Genomic DNA, 25917 nt, shown 5'->3' with positions numbered 1-25917 from the left:
AAAAGTTGAAATTTTTTTAACCGGCTTTTTCTCCACCAATCATGCTGTAGGCATTTAGAAATAAATAAATAAATAATATAATAAGAGTAATTATTTTTCGTTGAGAAAACTACTTACAAAATATAAAAATAATAATTGAAAAAAATTAGAGAATCATTAAAATTTATTATTTTTTGTCATTATTTTTAGTTATTAACTCAATTCTTTTAATTTAGTAAATTCTAAACATACTTTAACCTACACTTTTAAATATTAATAGTTAATTGATAATCAAAAGTAATAAATTCTAATAATCATTTAGTATTTCTTATAATAATTTATTCATAAAAGATAATATTCTTTTTACAAAAGCACTCAAATATTATATTTTTGAGGCCTCCCTTAAAAATTATTTAATTTTTTAAACTATTCTTACTCCTTTCATCATCTTCAACTTTTATTTATTATTTCATATAATTTGTGTGTTTAACATATTTAATATATTTAAGCTGCTAAATTTTTTAAGGGATTTTTTACTTAATTAAATAATATATAGTTAAATACATATATAAAATAATGTTATAATAATTGTGCACAAAATAAATAAATTAACATTTTTATTTATGAAAATTTAGAGAACTCATCATTAATTGAATCATGAATAAATAAAAGTAATTTTGTACTTACAGAAAATGATAAAGCTTCAATTTTTTTCTATTACAATTGAGAACGCTAATAGATTTATACATGCATAAAATTAACATTTAATGCCACTTTTGTATACAAAAATTATCTATTTAAATACTAAGTTAATGTTATTCATTTATGAATAATTAAATTTATTATTATTATTATTATTATAAACTTTTAGTAAAAAGCAATATCCTTATTTTATTATGTCGGTGTGGTTACGTTATTTGATCGATCTCGGGATGCACTGATGCAATGTGGGAGCGGGAGAAGTTATAACATTTGCAATAATAACGTTTTAAGTTAGCATTTGTAATAATAAATGTTTTAGCACCATTTCTAATTTAGTCTTTGAGTTTTTAAATTTTTTTTTTATCTTAATTCCCATTTAGTTTTAACATAGTAGCACCTGTTTTTGGTTGTCTTATCCCTTTTTTCTTTTGTAATAAGTATTATTATGGTCATAAGCGAATTTCAATCATTTAAACCACATGCTTAATATTTTTTATATCACTTGAATTATATAACTTAAAGTAAAATGTACATAATAATGTATTAGTACTTTTTCAAGCGAACTCTAAATACTATGTAAAGAGTTATATTGTTCACACTCTTTTAAAATATAAATGATAATAAATATAAAAAGGGTAAAGTATAAAGAGAGAAATATCTATCACTTGGTGAATTTTATTCTAGTTTAGTCATTGTCCTAAGTTCAACCCTCTCTATAACTATGTCGAAGATTTTTTTCCTAATGACTAAGTTTTAATGGGTGTTTAATAAACGGTGAATGCTATGATGCCTAAGTTATGGTGCCTAACTTACTAAAAAAGGTAAAGAAATAATATTTAATAAATTTTAACTATTTTATTTTTTATTTATAAAAACAAGTTAGACAATTTAGACACAACAATAAAAGGCACCATAGAATCCACCTTAATAAACAGCTATAATAATAATGAACACTTTTATACACCTCACAAAAACTTTATTAGTACAGTAGTAAGGCTCACTCCACTTAGAAACACCAAGTTCAAAAACTTCAAACAAACAATCCCAACTTCAAGTATTTTTATTCTTGAGTACTTAATATACATCGCGGTATCATTTATTATTATATTGTATAAAAGTATCACCACTTAAAAAATCATTGTCTAAATCACACCGTACAACACTTCTCTTATAATTTCAATAAACTGATTGTGAGAAGTCTCTTGCTTGTTGAATGAATACAAATTAAGCTTTATGAACAAAAATTTGAATCTCTCTCAAATTATGTATGAAATTATTTTTGTTGAGTTTAAAGAAATAATATAATTTGAAGATGATGACTAAAATATTATAAATTGAATTAATAGCAAAATTATTTGTGTAATTTATTGTGTTTAGTGTGCAAAAAATACATTAATCACCGTTGGCCCAAGAAACATAAAAAAACAAGTTCATATTGCATCTGGCCCAATATTGATTCAAACAAAACACTCGTATCATATGATGAATGGCAATGAAAGCAAACAATTTGAACAAAGAAGAAAAGAAAGAAATCTGGCCCAAATCTAACATAAGCCTAAACGGTGGTCCACACCCAAATCCATTCACTCCACTTAGTTACTAACTAGGTAAGATGAAAAAGGTTGAAAGAGAAGATTGAAGGTATGGTTGCATGTATGATTCGGTCGCTGTTTCTATTCTCTCTCTCCTCTGTGAACGCCGCTACTACATCTAATTTTGGAGAAGAAGTCAAACAAGGTGTTGAAGCAAGTTTCAAGCCTAGGAAGCTTCGTTCCTCTATTAAAGGGATGAACGACCAAGAATTGAAGTAAGGAGTGAGAGCATAATGTTTGGGTTCCCATAGCTCATTGAGCTGTTTATTCATCTCCTTCATGGTTTTCATTGAGTATTTCTTTTTCTCAGTTTAGTCTTTTTGGGTTTCAACGGTAAAAGGCATATTGGTGAGGTTTGTATGTAAAAGCCATTGAGTGAAAAAAGGTAGAGAGTTAGACTTGGAGAAAAATCCATAGTTATTTCAGAAATTCTTGGTAAGTGTTTCTGTTTTGTTGTCATGATCCTGAGGAGATTTCTTTGCAAGTTAGGTTAGCACTTTGTCGTTGAAAGGTGGGGTGAGTTTATAGTCAAGTCTAGTTTGGGTTAGAAATTGGACTTGTTCCAGATAGGATTGATTAGAATCATAAGGAGATTTGATGAATTTAATTCTGTTAGAAGATAGTGAAATTCCGTTACTGTTGTGATGGAGACTAGATGTAGGCTACATTGCACTAAGTAGCTGAACCAGGATACATCTGTGTGTTATTATCCTTTCTCTTCTTTGTTTCTGGTTCGCATTAAAGTAGACAAAACAGAAGTATCTCCTGATTCTACTATTCAGCAACACTTCTTTATAACACTCTTTGCACGTTACTCTGTTTTGGCTCCTACTGCGACAAGAGACAAAACCAGAGTTTCTCAAGTTTTATACTCAAAGTATCTCAACTGAACTCAAGATTTTAAGAAAAGTCAAAAGGAGGTCAAGATTCAACCCCTTCTCTTAGCCACTGATAACCATAAATTGGTATCAGAGTTTGGTCTAAAAAAGATCAAGCTTCATAGTTTGGAAGAAAGATCCTGATGGCAAACAATGCTGATTCCAACACGGTGGCTTACACATTGACAGAAGGACAATCGAACAACAGACTTTCATTCTTCAATAAAAAAACTACAACTACCGAAAAGAAAGAATAAAGATTTTTGTTTAATCTGTGGATTACAACTTCTGGAAGATAATCATGAATGATCCTCAAATCCCTACCAAAACTGGCACTGATGGTGTTGTCACTCCCAAAATCGAAGTAGAATGGAATGAAGATGACAAGAAAAAGGCGAAACTTAACGCCAAGGCTGTCAATATGCTAAATTGTGCAATCAGCTTCAAAGAATACCAGAAGGTTTCAAAATGCAAAACAGCAAAGAAAATCTGGAATAATCTCCAAGTCACACATGAGGGTACCACACAAGTAAAGGAAACAAGAATTGACATGCTGAGCAAAGAATATGAGATGTTTTCTATGAAGAAAGGAGAATCAATTGATGACATATTTGAGAGATTCTCTATCATCATTAATAGCTTAGATGCTATGGGAATTACTCATTTCAAACAACTGGTGGTGAGGAAAGTCTTAAGAAGCCTAACAAAAGAGTAGACAACTAAGGCTACTGTTATTTTTAAAGCAGTAACCTAAATCAAATGACCTATGATGAGTTGAGAGGAAATTACTAGCATATGAATTGCTCACATTAAAATTAAATGATATAAAAAAGAAAGGAGTGACTCTTAAATCTTGTACTGAATTATTAGACAATGAATCCAATGACTGTTTATCAGATGATGTGATTGTGTTTTTTTGCTAGGTTACTTAGAAGAATAATGAGATTTAAAAGAAGACGTACAGGAGGCAGCTCAAAGGATCCAAAGAAGGACATCAGCAAGGTCATTTTCCACAACTGCAGAGAAGGTGGACACTACAACTATGATTGTCTCAAGTTGAAGAAAGAAGACAAGTCTCGAAGGGAGAAGAAGAAAGGACTCATTTATTCTTAGGAAAATTTGAAAATGATATTGAAGATGATGAAGATTCAGACAACAATTCTCAAGCTTGCCTAATGGCCAACCACAGTCACCATAATGAGGTAATCTTTCTTGAACCCTCTAATGAAGATCTCCACATGATGATTGATGATCTTACTCTAAAAAAAGAAGAAACTTTCTGAATCAATGCCATGAACCTGAATCTGCAAATGATATCTTAAAGGCTGAAAATGCTTTTCTCAAAGAAAAATTAAGAAAAGCCAAAACTACTGTTGATATTGTTGAAGAAAACAAACGGCATAAGTTTGAAATCAAAAGTCTTGATGGAAATCATTCTATTGTTGACTATTTGAATTGCATTGAAGAGAATGAAAAGTTGCATAAAGAGATTAAGAGTCTAAATCCAGACTTAGCTAAGTTTGCTCAAAGCTCTGAAAATTTAGACAATTTATTAGCTAGTCAAAGACCTCTTTTTAAAAAGGTTGGATTGGGGTATTATGAAAAATCTAAACCTATTTTTGAAAAATTATGCTTTGAAAATGAAGTCTCAACTTCCAAAGACAAAAGATTTTAAAACCCCAATCACTTAAAAAACCAGCAAGCAACAGATTTTGTCATACATGCAATCGGGTTGGTCATTTTCCCATTCAATGTTTTATTTTTGAAAGAAAAATTAGTGATAAAGTTTACAAAATAATTGATAAATACAATGCTCTTGGTTAATCAAGAAGGTTTAATATTAAAGGATCCAAAATGATTTAGATACCTAATGTCATTTAAAAGTTTTGTGCAGTTTTTCCTAGCATATAAGAAAAAGAATGATATGTGGTATTTGGATAGTGGATGCTCTATCTAGATGACCGAAAAGTCCACATTCTTCATCAAGCTTGATAAATACGATGGAGGCTTTGTGACTTTCGATGACAATGGAAAAGAAAAAATAGTGATCGTAGATAAGGTAGGTAAGAGTTTCTCTACTTTTATTAATGATGTATTTTTAGTTGATGGATTGAAACACAATCTTCTAAGAATTAGCCAACTATGTGATTTAGGTTATTCGATTATTTTCAAAAAATTAGAATGCTTAGTTATGTGTGAAAAATCTGGTGAAATCTTATTTGAAACTAAAAGATGCAATAATGTGTATAGAGTTACCTTAGAAGAACTAAAAGAGCAAAGTGTAGCTTGTTTTACTTTGAATCTGAAAAATAGTTATAGCATAGGAAATTAGGACATGTTAGCATGTTTCAAATTTCTAAGCTTGTGAAAAGGAATTTGGTTAGAGTAGGTCTTCCAAAAATAAAATTTGACAAAGACATCACTTGTGATGCTTGTCAATTAGGTAAACAAACTAAAAATTATTTTATACCCAAGAATGACATCTCAACTAAAAGGTCATTGAAAATGCTATATATTGATCTTTTTGGTCCTATTAGGACTCAAAACCTAGGTGGTGAACATTATGGTTTAGTGGTAGTTGATGACTATACAAGGTTTGGTTAGGTTCTTTATTTAGCTCATAAGAATGATGCTTTTCTTACTTTTTCAACTCTATACAAAAAGATTCAAAATGAAAAATATTTGAAAATAGTTATGAAAAGAAGTTTGAAAACCAAAATTTTGAATTATTTTGTGATGAATTTAGTATTTCACATAATTTTTCATGTTCTAGAACACCTCAATTGTTGAGAGGAGAAATAGAAGCCTTTAAGAAATTGCTAGGGCAATGCTTAAAATTCTAAAATTTCTTTGGGTTGAGGCTGTGAACACAACTTGTTACATTTTGAACCAAACCATCATTCAAAAAGTTAAAAAAAAAATCTCATATGGGCTTTGGAAAGGAGTACCACCCAATTTTAAGTACTTTTATATTTTTTGATGCAAATGCTTTGTCTTAAATACTACAGATAATCTTCAAAAAATTTGATCCAAAATCTTATGAATGTATCTTTGTTAGTTATTCAACCACTAGTAAAACATATAGAATTTACCTCAAAGAACATAGAATAATAGAGGAATTCATACATGTCACCTTTTGTGATTATAACACTATTTCAAGTGTTATCGAGGAAAATGATGCAGGAATTGAAACTGAACCTAGCTCTGAAAGGATTCATGATCAAGACAAATTAGAACCTTCTTTGGAAAAAGCTGTCCCTATTTTTACAGAACAAAATATAGGAGATAATTTTGTTTTGTCTCCTACCAAAGCAGAAAATTCTAGAAATCAGAACACCACAGAACCGAATCTTACTCAATCTAAAAATCACTTTACCAAAGCCCAACGAATGGAAGTTCTTGAAGTACTATCCACATGAATTTATCATTAGATATCCATCACAAGGAGTTACCACAAGATCTTCAAATAGAAAGAGGGCCGAACATAATAATTTTGCTCTTATATCTCAAGTGGAACCTCAAAATGTGAAGAAAGCTATTGACGATCCTTCTTGGATAAAGGTAATGGAGGAAGAATTGGTCCAATTTAAGAAGAATGAAGTTTGGTCACTAGTGTCTTATCCGAATGGTAAGAAGGTAACGGATACTAAATGAGTCTTTAGAAATAGATTGGGTGAAGATGGTAGTATTGTTAGAAACAAAACTAGATTAGTAGCTCAAAGGTATGACCAAGAGGAGGGCATTGACTTTGATGAGTCATTTGTTTCAATTGCAAGAATGGAAGCAATAAGATTATTGCTGTGCCTTTTTGAGTGGTTTTATTGATAGAGAGGTATATGTAGCTCAACCTCCCGGTTTTGAAAATAAGGATTTTCTAAACCATACTTTTAAACTCTTTAAAGCACTTTGTGGTTTGAGACAAGCTCCTAGAGTTTGGTATGAAAGAATTAGCTCTTTCTTGTTGAAAAATGGCTTTCAAAAAAGGACTACGAGTACAAAACTTTTTATTAAAGAATCTAATGATCATTTTATACTTGTCCCAGTCCCACTCATCTCCTATCCTCTCTCAAAAAATCAAAATTGAAACTTGAAAGAATAAACAAAAGATGAAGAGAAGAACCATAGTGAACTAGCCCCCAACCTCGTAGCACACTGTCGCCGTACCCACCGTAACCCCCGTAGCCCTGCATCCCCACAGCCCCACGGAACCCATAGTCACCGTATCTCCTCTCTTCTGTTCGAGCGCGCTCTCTCTCTGTTCGTTGGTGTCACGCCGTCTCCTCTGTCGTTGCCGTCACTTCCCTTCCTCTTTACTGTCGATAAGCATTGTGATAGTAGTTAATTAGTTATGCTTTGTAATTTGCTAAGTTAATTCATCGCTCTCCTCTTGTAGTTTGCTGTGTAGTTTGCTGAGTTAATTCGTCACTACCCTCTGTGTCCGGTGTCCCCTTTCTCTAAATTATTTTTTATTTTTTACTTATTTAGTTTTATTGTGGAGTTTGCTGAGTTTGCTGATTTAGTTATGTTGTGGAGTTTGCAGAGTTTGCTGATTTAATTATGCTGAGTTGGCTAATTTTATTCGTTGATTTAGTTTGCTGAGTTAGTTTGCTGATTTAATTATGTTGTGGAGTTTGCTATGTTTGCTAATTTTGTATGTTTGCTGAGTTTGCTAATTCTAATTTGTTAATTTTGTTCATAATTTTTTGTGGAATTTGTTGATTCTACTATGGAATTTGCTAATTTAAGTTTTTCTTTATTGTATGTTAAAGATGGAACAATCACAAAGTGATCATTAGCCACAGGACAATGCTATCAATGCTGTCCAAGAATCCAAACTGGTTCTTCTCGAAGAAAATCTGATCCAACTTGACAATATTTTACTGTGAAATATGATAAAAATAACAAAGCACAATATACATGCGTTTTTTGTTTGAATACTTACAATAGAAGAGAAATATATAGAATGAAGTATCATCTAACAAAAAATTTTGGACAAATTAAAGTTTGTAACAAAGTGACTGAAGATGTTGAACTTCATATTTAATTAAACCGATTGAACCTACGTTGAACTCCGGTCGAATAAGTGAATCATTGAACTAGTGAGACCTTATCGATTTACTGACGACCAGTTCTCACAACCTTGGTTCAAACACTAAGTTGTTATTTTACTAATTTATGTGTACAAATTTTGAAAAACGTGGGTGCAAATTATATTGATTCATAAGTATAAACTGTATTGATTTATGTGTGCAAAATTCTAATAAATATAGGTGTTAATTATATACGTCTTGTGTGCAAAACATCCATAAATATAAGTGCATATTATTATTGACTAAATACTGGCTAAAAATAATAATACTTGCTGTTAATGTAACATTACTCAACAATAAGATCTTCATCAATGCCAAATTGCCAAAAAAAAAAATCAATTTTCATCTTGATCTTCATCCCTTGTTGGCCTTGGTGTGATTCCTCTTCCGTTGGTAATGCCAAATACGTAGAAGTAATCAATTGCTTCTCCTTGCCTTTCTTGGACTTGCTACGTTTGAATGATGACTTCTTGATCAATGTGGTTGAACTTTCCTTTTATGTAGTGTCTCATGTTCCTAAGCTTGCTCATAACATAGTCCATAGTAACGAAAGGATGTGTAGTTTGAACTTGATTTTGATTAGATTTGCGGAGGCGACAAATTTTATTTAGATAATAGGCATATCCAAACCAGGATCTAACTGCAACTTAGATAATACTTTAAATTTTATTTTGATTAGATTGCGGAGGCGACAAATTTGCGCGTAGGAGATGTGATTCTTACCACAATTTTGGAAGTCAATGCTAATTATGAAACAAAACCTGTCAAAGCAATCAGCGATCGATAAGTATTGGTTTACTGAGCTGGAAAATTAAAATTAAACTAAGGAAGGTTATTTCGTCTTGGTGTGATTTCCAATTTCAAAATTCAAACCACAAAGGTCAAGATGCGGCTACATGTCACATGGATTCCTTGATCTTCTTGGGACCACCTGTTTCCAAAATCGTATTAATATATTCGTTTTAAAGTAGGTTCGTGTACCTAGATCAAAATTAAAGTAATTATGTATGATACTGCCTGGCAGTTTAGCGCCATTTCTCTAAGTTATCCACCACAATAAGGGTCCATAAAAATTGCAGCTCACTGCTATTATTTTTTGTCCCCATATTATGAGGAGCACGCTATTATTATATGTTGATCCCAAATGCATGTGTTTCTGACTCATTTGGCTTCAATTTTCTGCACAGGTTTAATTACTCTGTTAGTTCATATAATTTTGCGAAATTTTCAATTAGATTTCTATATTTTTTTTCTTTTAATTGGATTTATGCACCATTTTTTTTTCAATTAGGTCCCTTTTACTAGTAATTGACTTAATTGTATAGAGACCTAACTTAGAAAAAATTGGTACAAGAACTTAAATAAAAAGAAAAAAAATTGTAGGGACTCAATTAAAAAAGAAATTGGTGTNATATATGTCTCTGTGTGTGTGTGGCCTACGTTTTCACGTGAAATTATATATTATCTAAGGTATTAAAGTATATTTTTTGTCTCTAAAGTTTGACAAAAATTTCAAAAATACCCTTAAGTTTTATTTTGTTTTAATTTTATCTTAGAAGTTCTGTATTTGCATCAAATATACTCCTGACAGCTAATTTTTTAAAAAATTTAAGACCAATTCAATAAAAATTTCATAAAAATATCCCTCAACACAAGTAAATTAAGCATAAAATTTTCATGCATTATTGTTAAATTGGTTTTAAATTTTTTTAAAATTTTGTCGTTGAGGATATATTTGACGCAAATTGAAAACTTTTAAGACAAAATTAAAACAAAATAAAATTTAGGGGTATTTTTGAAATTTTTGCCAAACTTCAGGAACAAAAAGTATACTTTATCCTAGATAATATATAATCTCACGTGAAAACGTAGGTTAGATGACCATAGAATAGGTTGAATTATGTATGTTAAGGGTTAGTAACTTTGATAAAAATGTTGAGTTATCTTGAGAATGAGTTAATGATTGATGATTGATGATGATAATGAATTGTGATGATGGTAGCTTTTCGAATAATGAGTTAAGTTATCTTGATTTTATATTGTTTATGATAAAAATTAATATAATTGAGTAAATGGTATAACGTGGAAGAGATGGAATGGATATAGAATTATTTTGGACTCAATTGGTGTTGTTTTGGGATGTGAATATTGGTTTTGAAATGAGAGTTTTGGTAAAAATAGAGATTTGGTATTTTTGGTAAACTTAATTTTTGACAAATTTTGACATGTCATAACTTGGCTTCCGAACCCATAAATTTTGTCAAACTTCCATGAAGTTTACGTCATTCAAAAAACGAACTAAAAATTATTTTTAACGAAAAAGTTATGCGCATTTAAAGTTTGCTGTGCAAAATTTGAATTTTACAGACTTATCAACTTTTTACTACTTTTGCTAGGCATGCGTGCGCGAATATACACGCGACGCGGACCTAGGCTCTACCCAAACATCTGGCATATGCGGGAGTGTGTATGCGTGCGCAGAATGGGAAGATTTACAAGCTCGCATACGCGGACAATACCACGCAATGCGGGACGGCTTTCCTGTCCAAGGTACTAGCATGGGTTGACACCTCTCTCTGTATTTTAACGAAACGGCGTCGTGTCACTGAAACCGGACAGTTTTAGTTCCAGTTCAACCAACCAGTTTAATAACTCACATCCGATTTTTAATTGAACAATTTTAGACAATAAGCCAACCGTTGAAGCTGTTGGTTCCCAGTCGGATCAGCCCGACCAGCTGGTCCAATCCAATTTTATAAACCATCTTTTGAAACCTCAGCTGCATTATTATTATTTAAACATGAAAAACAAAAATGCTTATACATAATTGTAAGATCGGTTAACCGGTAGTATGACCCATTTGGTTGGAAACCTGGACTAAAGACGCAATTAAACCACCAAAAATCGGACAGTTTGTCACAAACTGATCGGTTCAATACAAATCCATGAACCGGTCGATTCTCATGGACAAAGGTTCGAACTCATGTCTTCTGTCCACAATCCAGCATATCATGCCACCACGCTACGTGTTCCTTTGGTATAAATTATAATACGTGTTCATTATTATATATATTATATACGTATTTACATTTATATATTAAAATATTAATGAAGATATTTATTTTAAATTTTTTAGAGTAAATTGATAATTAGGTTTTCAAGGATTTCGACTCAGGATTAATTAGTGGTTGAAGAAAAAAATATTAATTAAATTCTTCACGATAGTAAACAATGAACATCCTTTTATTAATGGATAATGCAAAACAAAACAAAATTATTCATGTTGTTGTCGTACAAATATAGAAACGATGTAATTTTAAATAAGGTGAATTCTATGATGTAGAATAAAAATTCTTTCTACACCTATAGATGTCAGGTGTCAACTTCTCCAAATAGCCATGAGATTTCCATAATAATAATCCTGTAATCTTTTTTAACTGAACCTACTACCTCTGAAAACAACACAGAAATTGTTCCCCTATCACCATGTTATTTCTGACGCTCAATAGTGCATCATGATTGTAGCATGGTTTTATGGCTATTTGGGAAAGTTGACACTTGGCATCTATAGGTGTAGAAAGAATTTTTATTCTACACCATAGAATTCACCTTTGAGTAATTAAGTATTCATTATCTTTAGAGTGTTTTTTTTTTTTTTTTGGTCAAGTGGATTGGACAACCCCCAATCCTAGACATTACACCCATGTACACACTCACACAACACACTCACACACACTACATGGGTATTACTAACATGGGTTCTATATTCCTCACCGAGGATTCGAACCCGGGTGCAGCTCCCAGCGAGGCAGATAATGCTGCCACTGATCCAAGGCCTCGGCTGCCACAAGTAGAGTAGTTCAATAAGACAATAAGTCAATAGCTGGTTGGATTCTCAAAAGCTTGGAAAGAATTGAAATTCCTGGTTTGTTAGAATTCAAAAAGTATTGTATTTTCTTTTTTTATGAAAACGGGCCATAGGACCAGAAAGATTGTAATCATTTTTTGGTATTAGAAAGTAATGCAATTACTAACCACAAAAGGATTGGGCCGGAAATACACTGTAGATAACGGGCAAAGAACCAGAGCGAAGGCCTATAGAAGAGCCCACAATATCAGTTATGAGTCAAAGTAAACAGGGAAAACGGTTGAAGTTTTAAAGAGGGAGGCGAGGTTGCTTCCAAAAGAAAGCGAAATTACATACACACATACACACATACACGCACTCTCCATCGCAGTCAACATCACATGCTCCCCACCTCATCACTCCTCCACCAAACTCTCTCTTATGCATAAAACCACCAACCCATGTGGACATCCACCACCACCGCATCCAACATCTCCCCTTAAATACGACGCCGTTTCCTTCCCAACCCTTCAACCCTATAATCATAATAACCGTCATGATCGTCGCCACCGCTGCTCCTGGACTGACGTGATTTCCCAGCGGTTCATGGTGACCGCTGCCGTATCAGCCGCCGCATCCTCCTGGCTCCACAACAGGCGGATCCGCTACCTCTTTCTCCTGCTCTGCTCGCCACTCCTCCTCGTCTTCCTCTGCGCCGTCCTCCCGTTTCTATGTGCCGCCGAGCTCTGCCTCCGCCGTCGCCTGTGGCGGAAGCTAATCCGCGACGAAGAGGAAGGGAGATGCGGTTGCGGCTGCGAAGAGGAAGAAGAAGAAGAAAAGGGGCTTCTTCATAGGTACCTGGAGGATCAGCTTCTTTTGGTTCGATCTATGTACGATTGCGGTGACATTGGAGAAGTTCAGGAGGTGGAGGAGGAAGAAGATCCTAGAAGGGTTGTAGATGTTGAAAACCTTAGTAGTTTTAGGATTCCTCTATTGAGATGATGAAAAACAAAACAAAGGAAACAGAAAAATTCCTTTTTTTTTTCTTTTTTTTTCTTTTGGGATAATTTTAGAACCTTTTTTATATAGATGATGGCTAATTTTCTTCCTTGATTTTCGTTTTTGTTTAACATGATAGGAAAAAGGAATTTGTGTATTGAAGTTGTATGTACTGGTTGAGGGCTTACACTTTGCAGCAAGTTGCAATTATTAACCTTTACTTTTTCTTTTTTGTTAATATTAAACTCTCTAATTGTATTTCTCTGAGTTTAATTTATTTTCTCTGCTTGTAATTAACTTCATTGGTTGTTCCATAGAGCTTTCGAGAGCAACATTTCATTGTATATGCATCGTGGAATTTGGTATCGTATATTGCAGGCAATCCACTCATTTTTAGGAGTTCGTTTGAAAAATTAAAAGTACTATCTTTATACAAAACTAATACATAATAGTTTAAGTGTATGATCAAGTGTCTTTCTAAAATGTAAATATAAAAAGTTTTGACTGAAATATTTATTAAATAACTTTAATAAATACCCTCACAAAAGACCATGAAAGTAACGCTAACATTACCCATAACTAAAATGGTGTACTTTATGGTGGTTTTGGTGTCGGTAAAATTTTCGTAAAATTTAAAATATATAGATAAAATAATGATTATATTTTTCATTTTTTATCAATATTTTTTAATTTAGAAAAAATAAAAATATAAAGTGTGATGAAATTAAAAAATATTGTAGAATAGTAAATAATATGTTACATTAATTTTAGATATACATTATAAATGTTACCAAAATTGAAAATTTTTTTATATTAAATTATTAGGTGTGAATTTTTTAAAAATGACTCAAACTATGTGTTATACACTGTTGTAGATCTTTATAAAACGAGAGTAATATTTTATCTGTTTATAATTAAAATAATATTTTTTTATAAAACATTAATGATATTTTGTCTTTTCATAATTAATTTTTTTTGTTACATTAATGTTTTGTACTATCACTATAATAATGTAAAATATTAAAATAGTCAAATATTTTTGTATTTTACACTAAAATATTCATATATAAAAAATTTAGCCACCATAATTTCTAAAGAGAACGAATGATGAGACTTGAGAGAATTTATGTGAAGCATGAAGAGGTGAAGATAGATTTGATCTTGTTTTTCTTTTTCACATAAATCATAAGTGGAATAGTTTTTATAAGAGATTTTTCGAAAAAATATTTTACTTCTTTTTAAGTAACTCATAAATGAGTTTTTTTGTGAGAACAACCAAACTTCTTGTTTTACAATCATTTATTATTAATGATTGAAGACCATCATCTTACATTCTGAAATTTTAGGTCCTCAAAGTACAACAAATATGTGTTATCCACTTCAAAGAAGCTGGGGTAGATTTAGTTGCCTTATTGATAAGAGTAAAACTTCACTTTAACCCTTAACCATTTTGTGAATCCTTATTTTGCTCTTTATGGATTGAAAAATAATATTGCAGTTCCTAACTACTGTCTCCATCAAATCTTTTGTTCCTTTTATTAATGTCTCCGTCTAGACTTAACGGATGTTACCTACATGTATCGTTAACTCAACACGTGTCAAGCAACTATTTAAGGGACAAATCGTTCTCTGGTGACTCAGTAAAATATTATATTTTGGAGAAGTTAAAAATGTTTTACTTCTTCTTCTTCTTCTAGAATAGTTTTATCTATTGAAGAAAATACTCACCATATTCAAGGCCCATACATGCCTATCAGATCAGGTCATTGGTAATCTTTCTAAAGAGTTCCAAGAACCAAGAATAGGATCATCTCCAACTATTAGAAAGTGTTCGCCAAAAAAGCAATTCTTTTGCAACTAAAATGTTACATGTATTCATCTACAAACAATATATTTCAATCATTGGAATCTGAATGTTAAAAAATATGCAGTAAAAAATTTAGAAGCAAAAAGAAATAAAAGAGATCCATCAAAATTAAGAACTTACTTGTTTGTTCACTTTGTTGAGCTTGAGGCTCTATAGTTTTCAAATTTGACTTTAATGGTTCCAATTCCACCTACAACAAATTTTTGCAAACTAACAAATTTTTGCAAATCAAGAAATCTGGTTGAACAAAAAAAGAAGTAAAATGTTTCTGACCTTTTTAAAATGCAGCATTTTGCTGAATCATCAAGAGACAATTTGTCCCTTAAATAATTGCTTGAGACGTGTTGAGTTAACAGTATATGTAGACAATATTCGTTAACTCTAAATAATAGCATTAATAGAGAGGATAAAAGATCTGACGAAAACCGTGATAAGAGACTGTAATGTCATTTTTCAATTAATAAGAAGCGGAATAAAATTTACGAAATAATTAAGAACCGAGGTGAAATTTTACTCTATTGATAACTTTACATTGGTAGGCATTAAATACAACTCTATCACATTAGTCCCAGAATTAAGTAACACTCAATAGATTATGAGTTAAATCATTTATTAAAAGCACGTGATAATTATCCAAACCCACATTTGCAATACCAAAAATTTTGGCTTTAATACAGTTGGTAAACTTGACCGAATCACTAGTCTTGGGTTTGAGATGATTGAAATATTTCTTTTTCTCCAGTCACATACCTCAAACATCTACTATTTATGTACCGCTTCTGATTTTTGGATGTTTTGAGACTTCAAAGACACTTATAATATCAGAAATCTTTGCCTTAGATACCCAAACTTTATCGAGTCCTTCTTGGCTAGTCCTTGAAAACCCTATTTGACGTTTCCTACATTCTTAAATCTGAGGTTTTTTTAAAAATATTTCAATAGTTTCGTAGGATTTATGGACTAGAATCTTCAGCAATTTTCTCTTTTACCAGTGACACTATTTTAGTTTCATGTCCAAGTTGACAATAGATGCAGCTCCTTATTATTTTTAATATAGCCCAAACCAAACTTTTAAAAGATATGATCTTTAATCACTAGATATTAAATCTATATTCATTTGTGCCATTTACCATTTTTTCAAGTTCAACAGTGAGAAGCTTATTAACTTTTATAACCTCAAAAATTTTTTTCTTTTCAGTTTGACTATATTTATGTGATTGTTTTTGAGATTCCTCCATCTCAAGTTCTATCTTCTAAGATGCAGAAGCATATGATTATCATTTAATTAATATATTTTGGTATTTATTTTAAAAAATTTTAATTATTTAACATGAAAATTAAAGAAAAATATAAATTCGATTGATTCATGTGATTTCTCAGAAGAAATAAATAAAGAAATTTGAGTAGTATAAATTGTTAGAATTTATGATTAAATGTGTACTTAGTTAATATAAATTGATTTTAATATAAATATAATATTACACTTTTAAATACTATTTTTTTGCTAAAAGAATAGTACGATATTGTTTGTTTTAGCACACAAAGTCTCATAGTTTTGTCTTTGACAATAAGGATGATAGGTAAAACTCCCCACACTCACTCGTTAAAATGCGTTATGCTAGGGAGAGGTCTTCACACCCTTATAAAGCATACTTCGTTTTCCTCTTCAATCGATGTAGGACCTTACAAAAACTGAACCAGTAATCGAATCGATTAGATTACTGTTTACTAGTTTAATTGGTGGATCACTAGTTAAATCATTTAAATTATAATTAATAAATATAAATTTTAAAAATATAACTTAATTTATACATGTTATATATTTGAGAAAAAAAAAGACAAATGAAAAGCAGCTTGACATCGTGGCAACTATGCTAGTAAGCTACTACACATGCAATCTAAGTTTGAACCAAAAGATGAGCCTTTTTTTTTTAATTGTTGACTTGTAATTTTGACTAATTTCCATCGATTTTGATCGATTTGTATCAATTCATACCGGTTTTAACAGATTTTATCCGATTTCGATCAATTCTTTTTTTTTAAACGGTTAGAATATTAGACTAAATCAATTTAAAATTTGATTTACCAATTTTTCGATCAAATCGATCGGTCCAATTTTAATAATTATGGTAATAACAATATTTTTAATACAGTTTGAAATCAATATAAAAGAGACAGGTGGCTTATGAATTAGGGAGATTCTGCTTATTATTATTAGCAATAAAAAGCATTTTTGGATGAAGACAATGAATGTCCTCTTGAATTTAAGAAGGTTTTCCTCCCACTCAACACTCATCTCGATCACAGATTTTGTCAAAGACACCAAACTAACACCTTTGAAGTTATCAATAATTTTTTTCTACTGCTCATTTAGTTTGCTGTATTTAACTTTTTCAAGAAAATTAGCCCTACAGTAGCACCAGCACCGAAATAGTTTTAAATAAAAAAAAATATAAATAACAAAAAGATAAAAAAAATACAAATATAAAAACTGGAAGGTATAATACTGCTTAAATTTAGGCCTAATGCATCTCTTATTTTGGCAAAAATTATGTAGATTTTTCCATAGTACGTCTCTAAGAATCTTTTATAGAGATAAAAAAGGTATCAATTTCCTCAAGAGTTTGGGCCAGATATTCAATGATGGAATATCTCTCAAGGAACCAAATCCCATTTCCTCGATGATAGATTTTTTTCATTCATTCATGTTGGCAAATACGGTAGCTATCGATCTTGTTGAGCATCTCAAATCGTGAGTTTTCTGCAAGGATTTGAAACACTATGTTATGTGATATATTTATAACATAAAAATAAAGTTGATTTAATGTATATATGCTTATATCGTAAAGTGGCTTCTCTTTTTTTTAAGATGGTCTTCTTTGTCATTTTGGCGGTAAAAAATAAAAAAAAAACTTGTAGCAGCATCAAGTGAACCTCAATTAATTCACAAATGAATCAAAATTAGTTCTGATTTGAACAAAAACTAACTAAACAACCACACAAGAATAAGTTCAGCAAATTCAAGTGAAACGAAACCAAATGAAGCTAAATTTAACTAAGAAATGAACCAAAATTTTTTAAGGAATAAAAAATTTGGTCAATACTTAACAGCAGAATCAAGTGAACCTCAATTAATTCACAAATAAACCGAAATTAGTTCAGATTTGAACAAAAACTAACTAAACAACCACACATAAACAAGTTCAGCAAATTCAAGCGAAACAAAATCAAATGAACATAAATTAAACTAAGAAATGAACCAAAATTTCTTAAGCAATAAAAAATTTGATCAATACTTAACAGCAGCATCAAGTAAACCTCAGTTAATTCACAAATGAACCGAAATTGGCTCTGATTTGAACAAATCATAAAGACTCAATTATTAACAAAAACACATCCAATACATTTTTGGATCTAAATGATCCTCAATTAAACTAAGAAATGAACCGGATTATTTATAAGAACCAATAAAATAACAACACAGTTTGATTCGATGCCCAGATACAGAGAAAAACAAGAAAAAATTGAATCAGAGAAACTCGATCTATTAAATGAACGAACTCGATCCACTAAACTCTAAAACTAACTAGTAGAAATGCGAGAATTGCGAGAAATGTGAAGGAGAATTAGAAACTGAACATAATAACAAGTAGTTTTGTTAGTACCTTAAGGAATCTATGTTATTCTTTTTCTGTGTTTTTTGTTAATGATCTTAAATGCACCACCGGATTTTGCAATAGTTTTCATAGAGAATTTGAAATATTTTTGAGAGATTTTGAGTAGGAGATATGGACGGTTTTTCAAATTAGAGCGCGAAGAGACAGGTAACATTTTTGGGGTTTCGGCGCATGTACACGCTCTTTTAATGAGAGTGATTTTTGTTGGTGTTGGGCCTGCTTGGTTGGACTTGGATGCAATAAGACTTGGATGTGTAGCAGATCTGTTTTAAATAATTATCAAATAGTAATTTTTAAATTTTATTTATTAATTGATCTTTTATATATTATTTAATTCTAAAATCTATCTTGTATTTTATAAACTATTATTTTATTATTCATCATCTATCTTAATTTGACAACTCTATCATTAACAATTTGATATTCTATTATTTATCTTCAATCATTTTTTTATTTTATTCTAAGTTTGAAATCCTAATCTTATCTTTTTCAAACCCAAGATTAATAATTTCACAATCTATCATCAATTTCTTTATCAATTGCCCAATTTTATAATTGTAATTGTTTATAATTCACTGTGATTGTCAATTTATTGTAGTGACCCTAATCATCATTTATCAATTGTTAGGTATGTGCTCTTCGTAATAGGAGAAATCGTAATTTGCAGAAAAATAATCGATTTTTTCATTTAAGTAATTAATTGGTTAGTGAATGAAAATCTTTTTCTTTTTCAACTGGCAGAAAAATAATTGATTTTTTTATTCAAATAATTGATTGGTTAGTGAATAAAAATCTTTTTCCGTTTACAACAATCGATTGCCTTACGAGCAAAAGCTCAGTTTTTGTTCTAATCAATCGGTTTTATCACCTATCTAATTAATTGGTTGAGGGATCCAATTGATTGATTGAATTATCCAATTGATTGGCTCAAAAAAACAATTAATTGAAAGATTTTTCTAATCGATTGTATTCATAACAAACAAACATGTATTTTTTATTGTTTATGCCATCGAACAAATCAAAACAATTTATTATATAAATTCTTTTCAAATGATTCATGTTTTTTTTTTCTTTTTTCAATAAAAGTTCAATTAAAAAGAATAATTCGCAGATCGGAGTTCCTTTTAACGAAAATAGATTACTGCAGGCATAAAGTAGGATCCAACTTTAGAAATGGATCCTCTCCAGTTTTTTTTAACATTTGGCAGAATACAGTGTGATCTCTCACCTTTGATTCTATAAGTAGGACCAAAAATAAATAAGAGAGATAACAATGAATGGTTAGATTAAACACTGGACACCATCCAATTTTTTTTACTGAAGAAGATCCACTAGAAAAATCACCGCTAGATTAATAATCTAAAATGGTTAAATTATTTTCATTTATGTTAAAAAGAAATTTAACAAGAAAAAGAAAATTTTGCCCAATCAATGATATGCTCGATCTAATCAAGCAACAAAGTTTTGCTCCCATAAAAGAAAAAACTTAGTCCACCAAGAAACAATTATAAGAAAAAAGAACATAAAAGAGTATTAGAGTAATTAGCAATTAATTCACACTGCTTTGTTAATTAGAGCATTCAACACCGGACAGAAGGAATTAACGTTCCCACAGAACATCCTTTTCTTTAAACAAAACCACCAAACTAGCCTGAGAAAAAAGGGTCTCTCTGGTTCAGCCATTTTCTGTTTTCATTTTCCCAGAAAATAGAAAATGATACAGAAAACGTGTTTAGCTATCCATTTCATTTTCAATTTTAAAAAGCGTGACCAAAACTCTAAAATTTTGAAAATGATTATGAGACATTTTCCCTGGTTTCACTTTGGGCGGATCCATGCATCACAATAAAAATTGAAACCAAAATTAAGAGAACTTTATTGTGAGAACAGATTCATAGTTTCAAAGAAAATTTAGAGATCAACTCATCAAATAGAAACTTTAGCGACAAGCAATACAGAGCAGCAAGTTACTGCCACAAAATAATGTTCGACACATAAGAATACCAAATGGTATTTCAACAATTTTAACTCATTCCAAAAGAAGCGAAATACAGAATCGCTTTATGAAACTATCCAAGTGCAAAACACAATTTAAGGGTGGATTACGTAATTAAAAACCATTTGCATAAAGAGATTGTAGAGGTCAGGTATCATATAATTGGGAGAGTACTCCGAAACTTGAAGGAAGACGTAGAATCATAAACGAACTCCATTACCAAGGGAAGGTCTCAATTTATATACTTGAGTAGAGAAGGTGGTAAGGGTAAGATCAGAACTTTTGGAATGTGAGAAATTTTATTCCACTCGTCACCGTGATTTCGTGCACAGCTTTCCTCCAACTGTGAGCAAGAATAAATGCAGAGTCTCTGTAATGATTTGAGGTTACGCAGTCCTTCAGGTAGCGATGTCAAACCATCACAATTGTTGATTTCAAGAACCACGAGTTCTGTGAGGTTCCCTATCCAATCTGGTAGTTTCTTGCCACAAAATCCGTTTATTACTAGTCTTTTAATTGATTGATGTGGCTGCAAGCCTTCTAAAATCACCTCATCTTTCAAACCATCTTCTTCTTGTTGTATGGTTGTTTTGAAACCTCTGTTGAAAAGAGGATCCGTCACGAAATTTATAGGCTCCTCTTCACATTGCCACTGCCACTGCAATTCCAATTCTTGAAGATGTGGCTTCTGAAGAAGTACCTTTGCAGACTCAACACTCGCAGCGATGCCTCGGAGTGAATTCAACCCTTTAATTTTTAGCTTCCCTCTTAGATTGTTTAGCCCACTCAGCTCACTTAAACTAAGCTTGCTTCCATGGCCTAACACAAAAAGTGTTAGTGTTTGAAGGCCAGTCAACTGTTCCAACCCGGGTGGCATACATGTCAAACTCACACAAGACTCCAACTCAATATGCCGAAGACTCATCATTTTGTTGATATCTGCTGGCAATTCTTTGAGGTTGGAACAATTTGAAAGTTTTAGAGTCTGCAAGTTATATAGGCTGGTAATTTCTGATGGAAGGCTTTGAATATTGGCATTCCCTTGAAGATCAATGTATCTCAAATGCTTCAACTCTTCAATGCCTTTTGGAATTACTGTTATGTCCAGCGCGCGAAGCGTTAACACACGTAAGCATCTAAGGCTTATAAGTGAACCAAAAGAAAAAACCAAGTCTCTACTTGAATGAATTGGTTGTCTAGGAACATGAAATGTCCTCAACTTGTCCCCATTGAGCAAATAAGATGATAATGTAGCTGCAGAAAACAATGGGATATTATATGACAGATAACGTGTTTTCTTTCCTACATTTACTTCTTTTTCACCAACAACAGCATATTCTCTCCCAACCACAAGCAGTGATAGATCATGTATAAGATCATGCATTTTATATGCAGTTACATCACCACAGTCATTGGTAGTGACAGCTTCAAACAGAGACATTGACAGCAAATTCATGAAGTATTCATGGCCGATATCCTCTGCAGAGCGAATGTCATCTGTTGTTCGAATGAACCCTTCCGCAACCCATAACTGGATGAGTGTATTCTTTTCAAACATGAAACCTTTGGGAAATAGTGAACAATAGGAAAAACAATTCTTCAAAGGGGAGGGAAGATGATCATAACTCAGTTTGAGAATTGCAAAGATTTCATCCTTCTGTGGATCAATTTTTGAAAACTCAACATCCCTGAAATATATCCAATCACTGCGGCCCAAGTTTCGCGAATACAAGAGGCTGCCAATAGTCCTTATGGCAAGTGGAACCCCAGAACACTTTTTAACAATGTCCCTCCCAATTGCTACCAGCTCCAAATCATTTGGTTCTTTCTCCCTATCAAAAGCAACCCGACAGAACAATTTCCAAGATGTTTCTACATCCATACCCTTCAAGAAAAGGGGTGGCTCTGTGCCCATGATCTTTGCCACTTTTTGATTGCGTGTTGTTACTATTACCATACTCCCTTTTTCTCCCTCCATCAGTAAGCTGTTCAGTTGGAGCCACAACTCGCGATCCTCACTCCACACATCATCCAACACAAGCAGATACTTCTTCCTTTCAATTTTTTTCCTAAGTTCTTGTTGAACTTCCTCAACCTCACAATCCTTATTATTGTGTCCGATCATTTTTTGAGCTATTCGCCTTATGTCAAATTCATCAGATACACACACCCACATTATTAGCTCAAAATAGTTCCGAACGGCCTTATCATTACACACTAGCTGAGCAAGAGTTGTTTTCCCTAATCCTCCAATCCCAACAATGGGAATCACTGAAAGGTTACTTGTCACAGAATTGTTCCCCAGTAGATAACTTTTAATAAGCAATTTTTCCTTCTGTCTCCCAAAGACTTCATCTTCACCCACAAAAGAGTATGTTTGCCTTCGTCCTCTGTATGAAACTGGAGGCTCAATCGAACAATCTCTCAGTTGCAGCACGTGCCTATCATTTGCAATATCATCTAGCCTCTTCCGGATTTCTTTCATTTTCCGGCCCATTTTATGAGCATAGGCCATTTTGTTTTTCCAAGAGAAGAGAGTTTTCATCTCTTTTATCGTCTTGCTTCTCAAAGCCTCGGTGGAGAAATCATCCAGTAAGTCATCTGCATCATATAGTACGTCTTTCAGCTCCTCCAACCAATTACTAATTTGATTGTTAGTAGCTTTTGCTTCTGCATCCAAGAGAACAGCTTTTATTGAAGTGGTGATCCTCTTCATTCTTTCTTGATCAGCTTTGAGATTCCATATGAATCTGAACTCTTCAACCGCCAGAGAAGCAATCCCTTCAATGATCTTTCCAGCAAACGCATCCATCCTATATTATTCAAGCATAATTTTGAAAATGACCAGAAGTCTGACTTGTTTTACTAAATAAATTCTAATATTATAATGAATACGATGTTTTAGTGAATGAAGAAATAATAAAAAAATTAAGAACTCAACATTGTAATTTATTGTTTATTTGAATTATTAAAATTTCAAATCATAACACAACTATATTCAATGAGATGCCTTTTCTTTTTTCCTTCCATATCACTGGAATAATAATAATAATGAAAGCATCTAACTGATGTCAAGAAAGGAACTAGGTTTGATTTCAATCATTCCATGCTTCGTCATCAAATTACGAAGTTCAACCATATATAACTCTATACAAAGGAAACGCACATCAATGATTCAATTGAATTATTAAAAAAAAATAAAAAGAAAGCAAACAAAATAAAACGCACGCACAGTAGTTGATAATTAGAGAAACTACCATACCTTAGATATTATCAAAAAGGAAGCAGCAGAAGCAGTTGTTGAGTTGCGTTGTCTGTTTTGTGTTGTGGATGATGAGCTAAGTGTGGATATGAAATTAGACGTAATACATAACATTATTGATCTTTGCCAAACAGATATCAATAGCAGTTTCAATGGACTTGGAAGTCAATGCCACCACTTACAAACAAGAAATAATGAATATTAAATACGCATGTTCATGGATGAAAAATAAATCGAAAATTGGATGTGCTTCATTGGAGCATTTTCAGTTTTTATTTTCATTCAAAATAAAAAATAAAAATATGTTAGTTTGATTTTAATGAAAATGTTTTTTTTTTTAATTGGTCGTTGCTCTTTTTTGTACTGTCTAGGATTGAAAGTGAGTCAAGTAAACTCATAAGCCGATTCGAATTCGACTCATTAATAGTTCGATAAACTGAACTTGTGAGCTGGCGAGCCGAGTTTGAGCTTGAAATTGAGCTCATAAATTAAATTATTAGAGTTTGAGCTTGGATAATCTCAGCTCATTGACTAAAATTTATTTTTTTAATTAATATTAATGTATATACATTATAATTTATTGATATAGAATTATAAATTATGTTTCTGTTATTTGAACTCGTGAGCTTTCATTGAGTCGATCTTAAGATTACGAAATAAGCTTGATTATTAATAAGTCGAGCTGTGAGCCAAACTTAATTTTTGTGATCCTAACTTGAATTTGGTTTAGTTTGACTCAACTTGATTCACTTTTAGACCTATTATTACCTCATGAGTCATGTCACTATTCTTTTGGTATTTTTTTAAAATTAATCTGTCTTCAAAATGACATTTTGAGAATTTTGGTTTCTCCCGATTTTTTTTAGCATTGTGCTGATTTTTGTCAAGAGTCTAAATTTTGTTTTACTTCTACTCTTATGGTTAATAGTTACATGTAACATTGTTGATATTTCTTTTTTCTGTTGCGTTTTATATTAATAGTTGATATTTATTAGCATAAGATGAAAAATTTGAAACTGAAGATAGCAAACAATGGTCCAGTGAAAATACAAAGATTTATATAGACATATTATATGAGCAATAAGAATGAACAGCTGTAATGTTCAACATTTGGAAGAACCGGCTATAAGCTAGCGTTTGTTTTGCAGTATTGAGACAGAGATCGAGAGATTGATATATAGTATTATGTTTGTTGGTTCAGAGATTAGTACTAAAATTTTTGTCTTTGTCTCCAAAATTTCAGTATTTCAGTGCTTTCAAAATATAGAGACACAGGAGCCTGATATTTAAAAAAACAGAGACTGAAACTTTAATAACATTTTATACCTAAAAAACTCTCATTTTAATTAATTAATTTTAATTTTATCCGTTGTGTAAATTAAATTAGAATTTTATCAATTTTTATCTCTCACTTAACACTAAACAGAATACTAAAACTTATTTCAGTCTTTATCTCTTAGTCTATATCTCTCAGTCTCAGTCTTTCAATATCTATCTCTACTAAACACTACCTAAATTGTTGGAAAATATTCCGTGTAACAAGCTAGGCTAAAGAAAAAGTATAATTAACTGCGCATTAAATATGGCGAGTTTTCAACTTTGCTAGCTCGAACAAGAATTTCATGGGACATTACATCTAATAAAGTGAATACTTGAAAAGAAGTATGGCGACACTTATGTACGGTATGTTCAATTATTAATAAGTTAAAATATTATTATTTTATTTATATTAATTTATTTTATTTCATAAAATTTATTTGTTTTTTGTATTTATACTTGTCAGGAAGAAAGGAACTACATAAAATTTAAGAAAAATGAATTTATGTACGATGGAACTACATAAAATTTAAGAAGAATGAAATAAATTTATGAAAGACTATAATATTTTAAGAAGAATAAATACAAGCCAAGAACTATTTTTTGCATCCAGAATAACCATTTGGTAGGAGTGTTCAAATACAAACCGATCTAAATTAAATCGTTCATCCAATTCAATCCAAACCAAAAATCGATTAAAATCGCACTAAT

General features: G+C 31.5%; 2 protein-coding genes across 2 annotated transcripts; one reads left to right on the top strand and one right to left on the bottom strand.

Moving 5' to 3' along the window:
- Positions 1-12416: 12416 nt before the first annotated feature.
- Positions 12417-13301, top strand: LOC107462850 (uncharacterized). Its single transcript, XM_016081535.3, has one exon. The coding sequence runs from the start codon at positions 12530-12532 to the stop codon at positions 13088-13090; it is 561 nt and encodes a 186-aa protein (XP_015937021.1). The 5' UTR covers positions 12417-12529; the 3' UTR covers positions 13091-13301.
- A 7303-nt stretch (positions 13302-20604) lies between these two features.
- LOC107462851 (putative disease resistance protein RGA4) lies at positions 20605-24038 on the bottom strand. Its single transcript, XM_016081536.3, has 2 exons — positions 23890-24038; positions 20605-23440 (listed from the first exon to the last, which is right to left on the bottom strand). The coding sequence occupies exon 2, from the start codon at positions 23437-23439 to the stop codon at positions 20860-20862; it is 2580 nt and encodes an 859-aa protein (XP_015937022.1). The 5' UTR covers position 23440; positions 23890-24038; the 3' UTR covers positions 20605-20859.
- Positions 24039-25917: the final 1879 nt, after the last annotated feature.

This window comes from Arachis duranensis, chromosome 8, assembly GCF_000817695.3.
Source record: "Arachis duranensis cultivar V14167 chromosome 8, aradu.V14167.gnm2.J7QH, whole genome shotgun sequence".
Taxonomy (NCBI): Eukaryota; Viridiplantae; Streptophyta; class Magnoliopsida; order Fabales; family Fabaceae; genus Arachis; species Arachis duranensis.
Note: the sequence above shows the minus strand (reverse complement) of the source record. Positions and strands in the feature narration are given on the sequence as shown.

Coding starts and splice junctions, on each gene's coding strand:
- LOC107462851 (XM_016081536.3), bottom strand. CDS start 23,439: ATGGATGCGTTTGCTGGAAAGATCATTGAAGGGATTGCTTCTCTGGCG.
- LOC107462850 (XM_016081535.3), top strand. CDS start 12,530: ATGCATAAAACCACCAACCCATGTGGACATCCACCACCACCGCATCCA.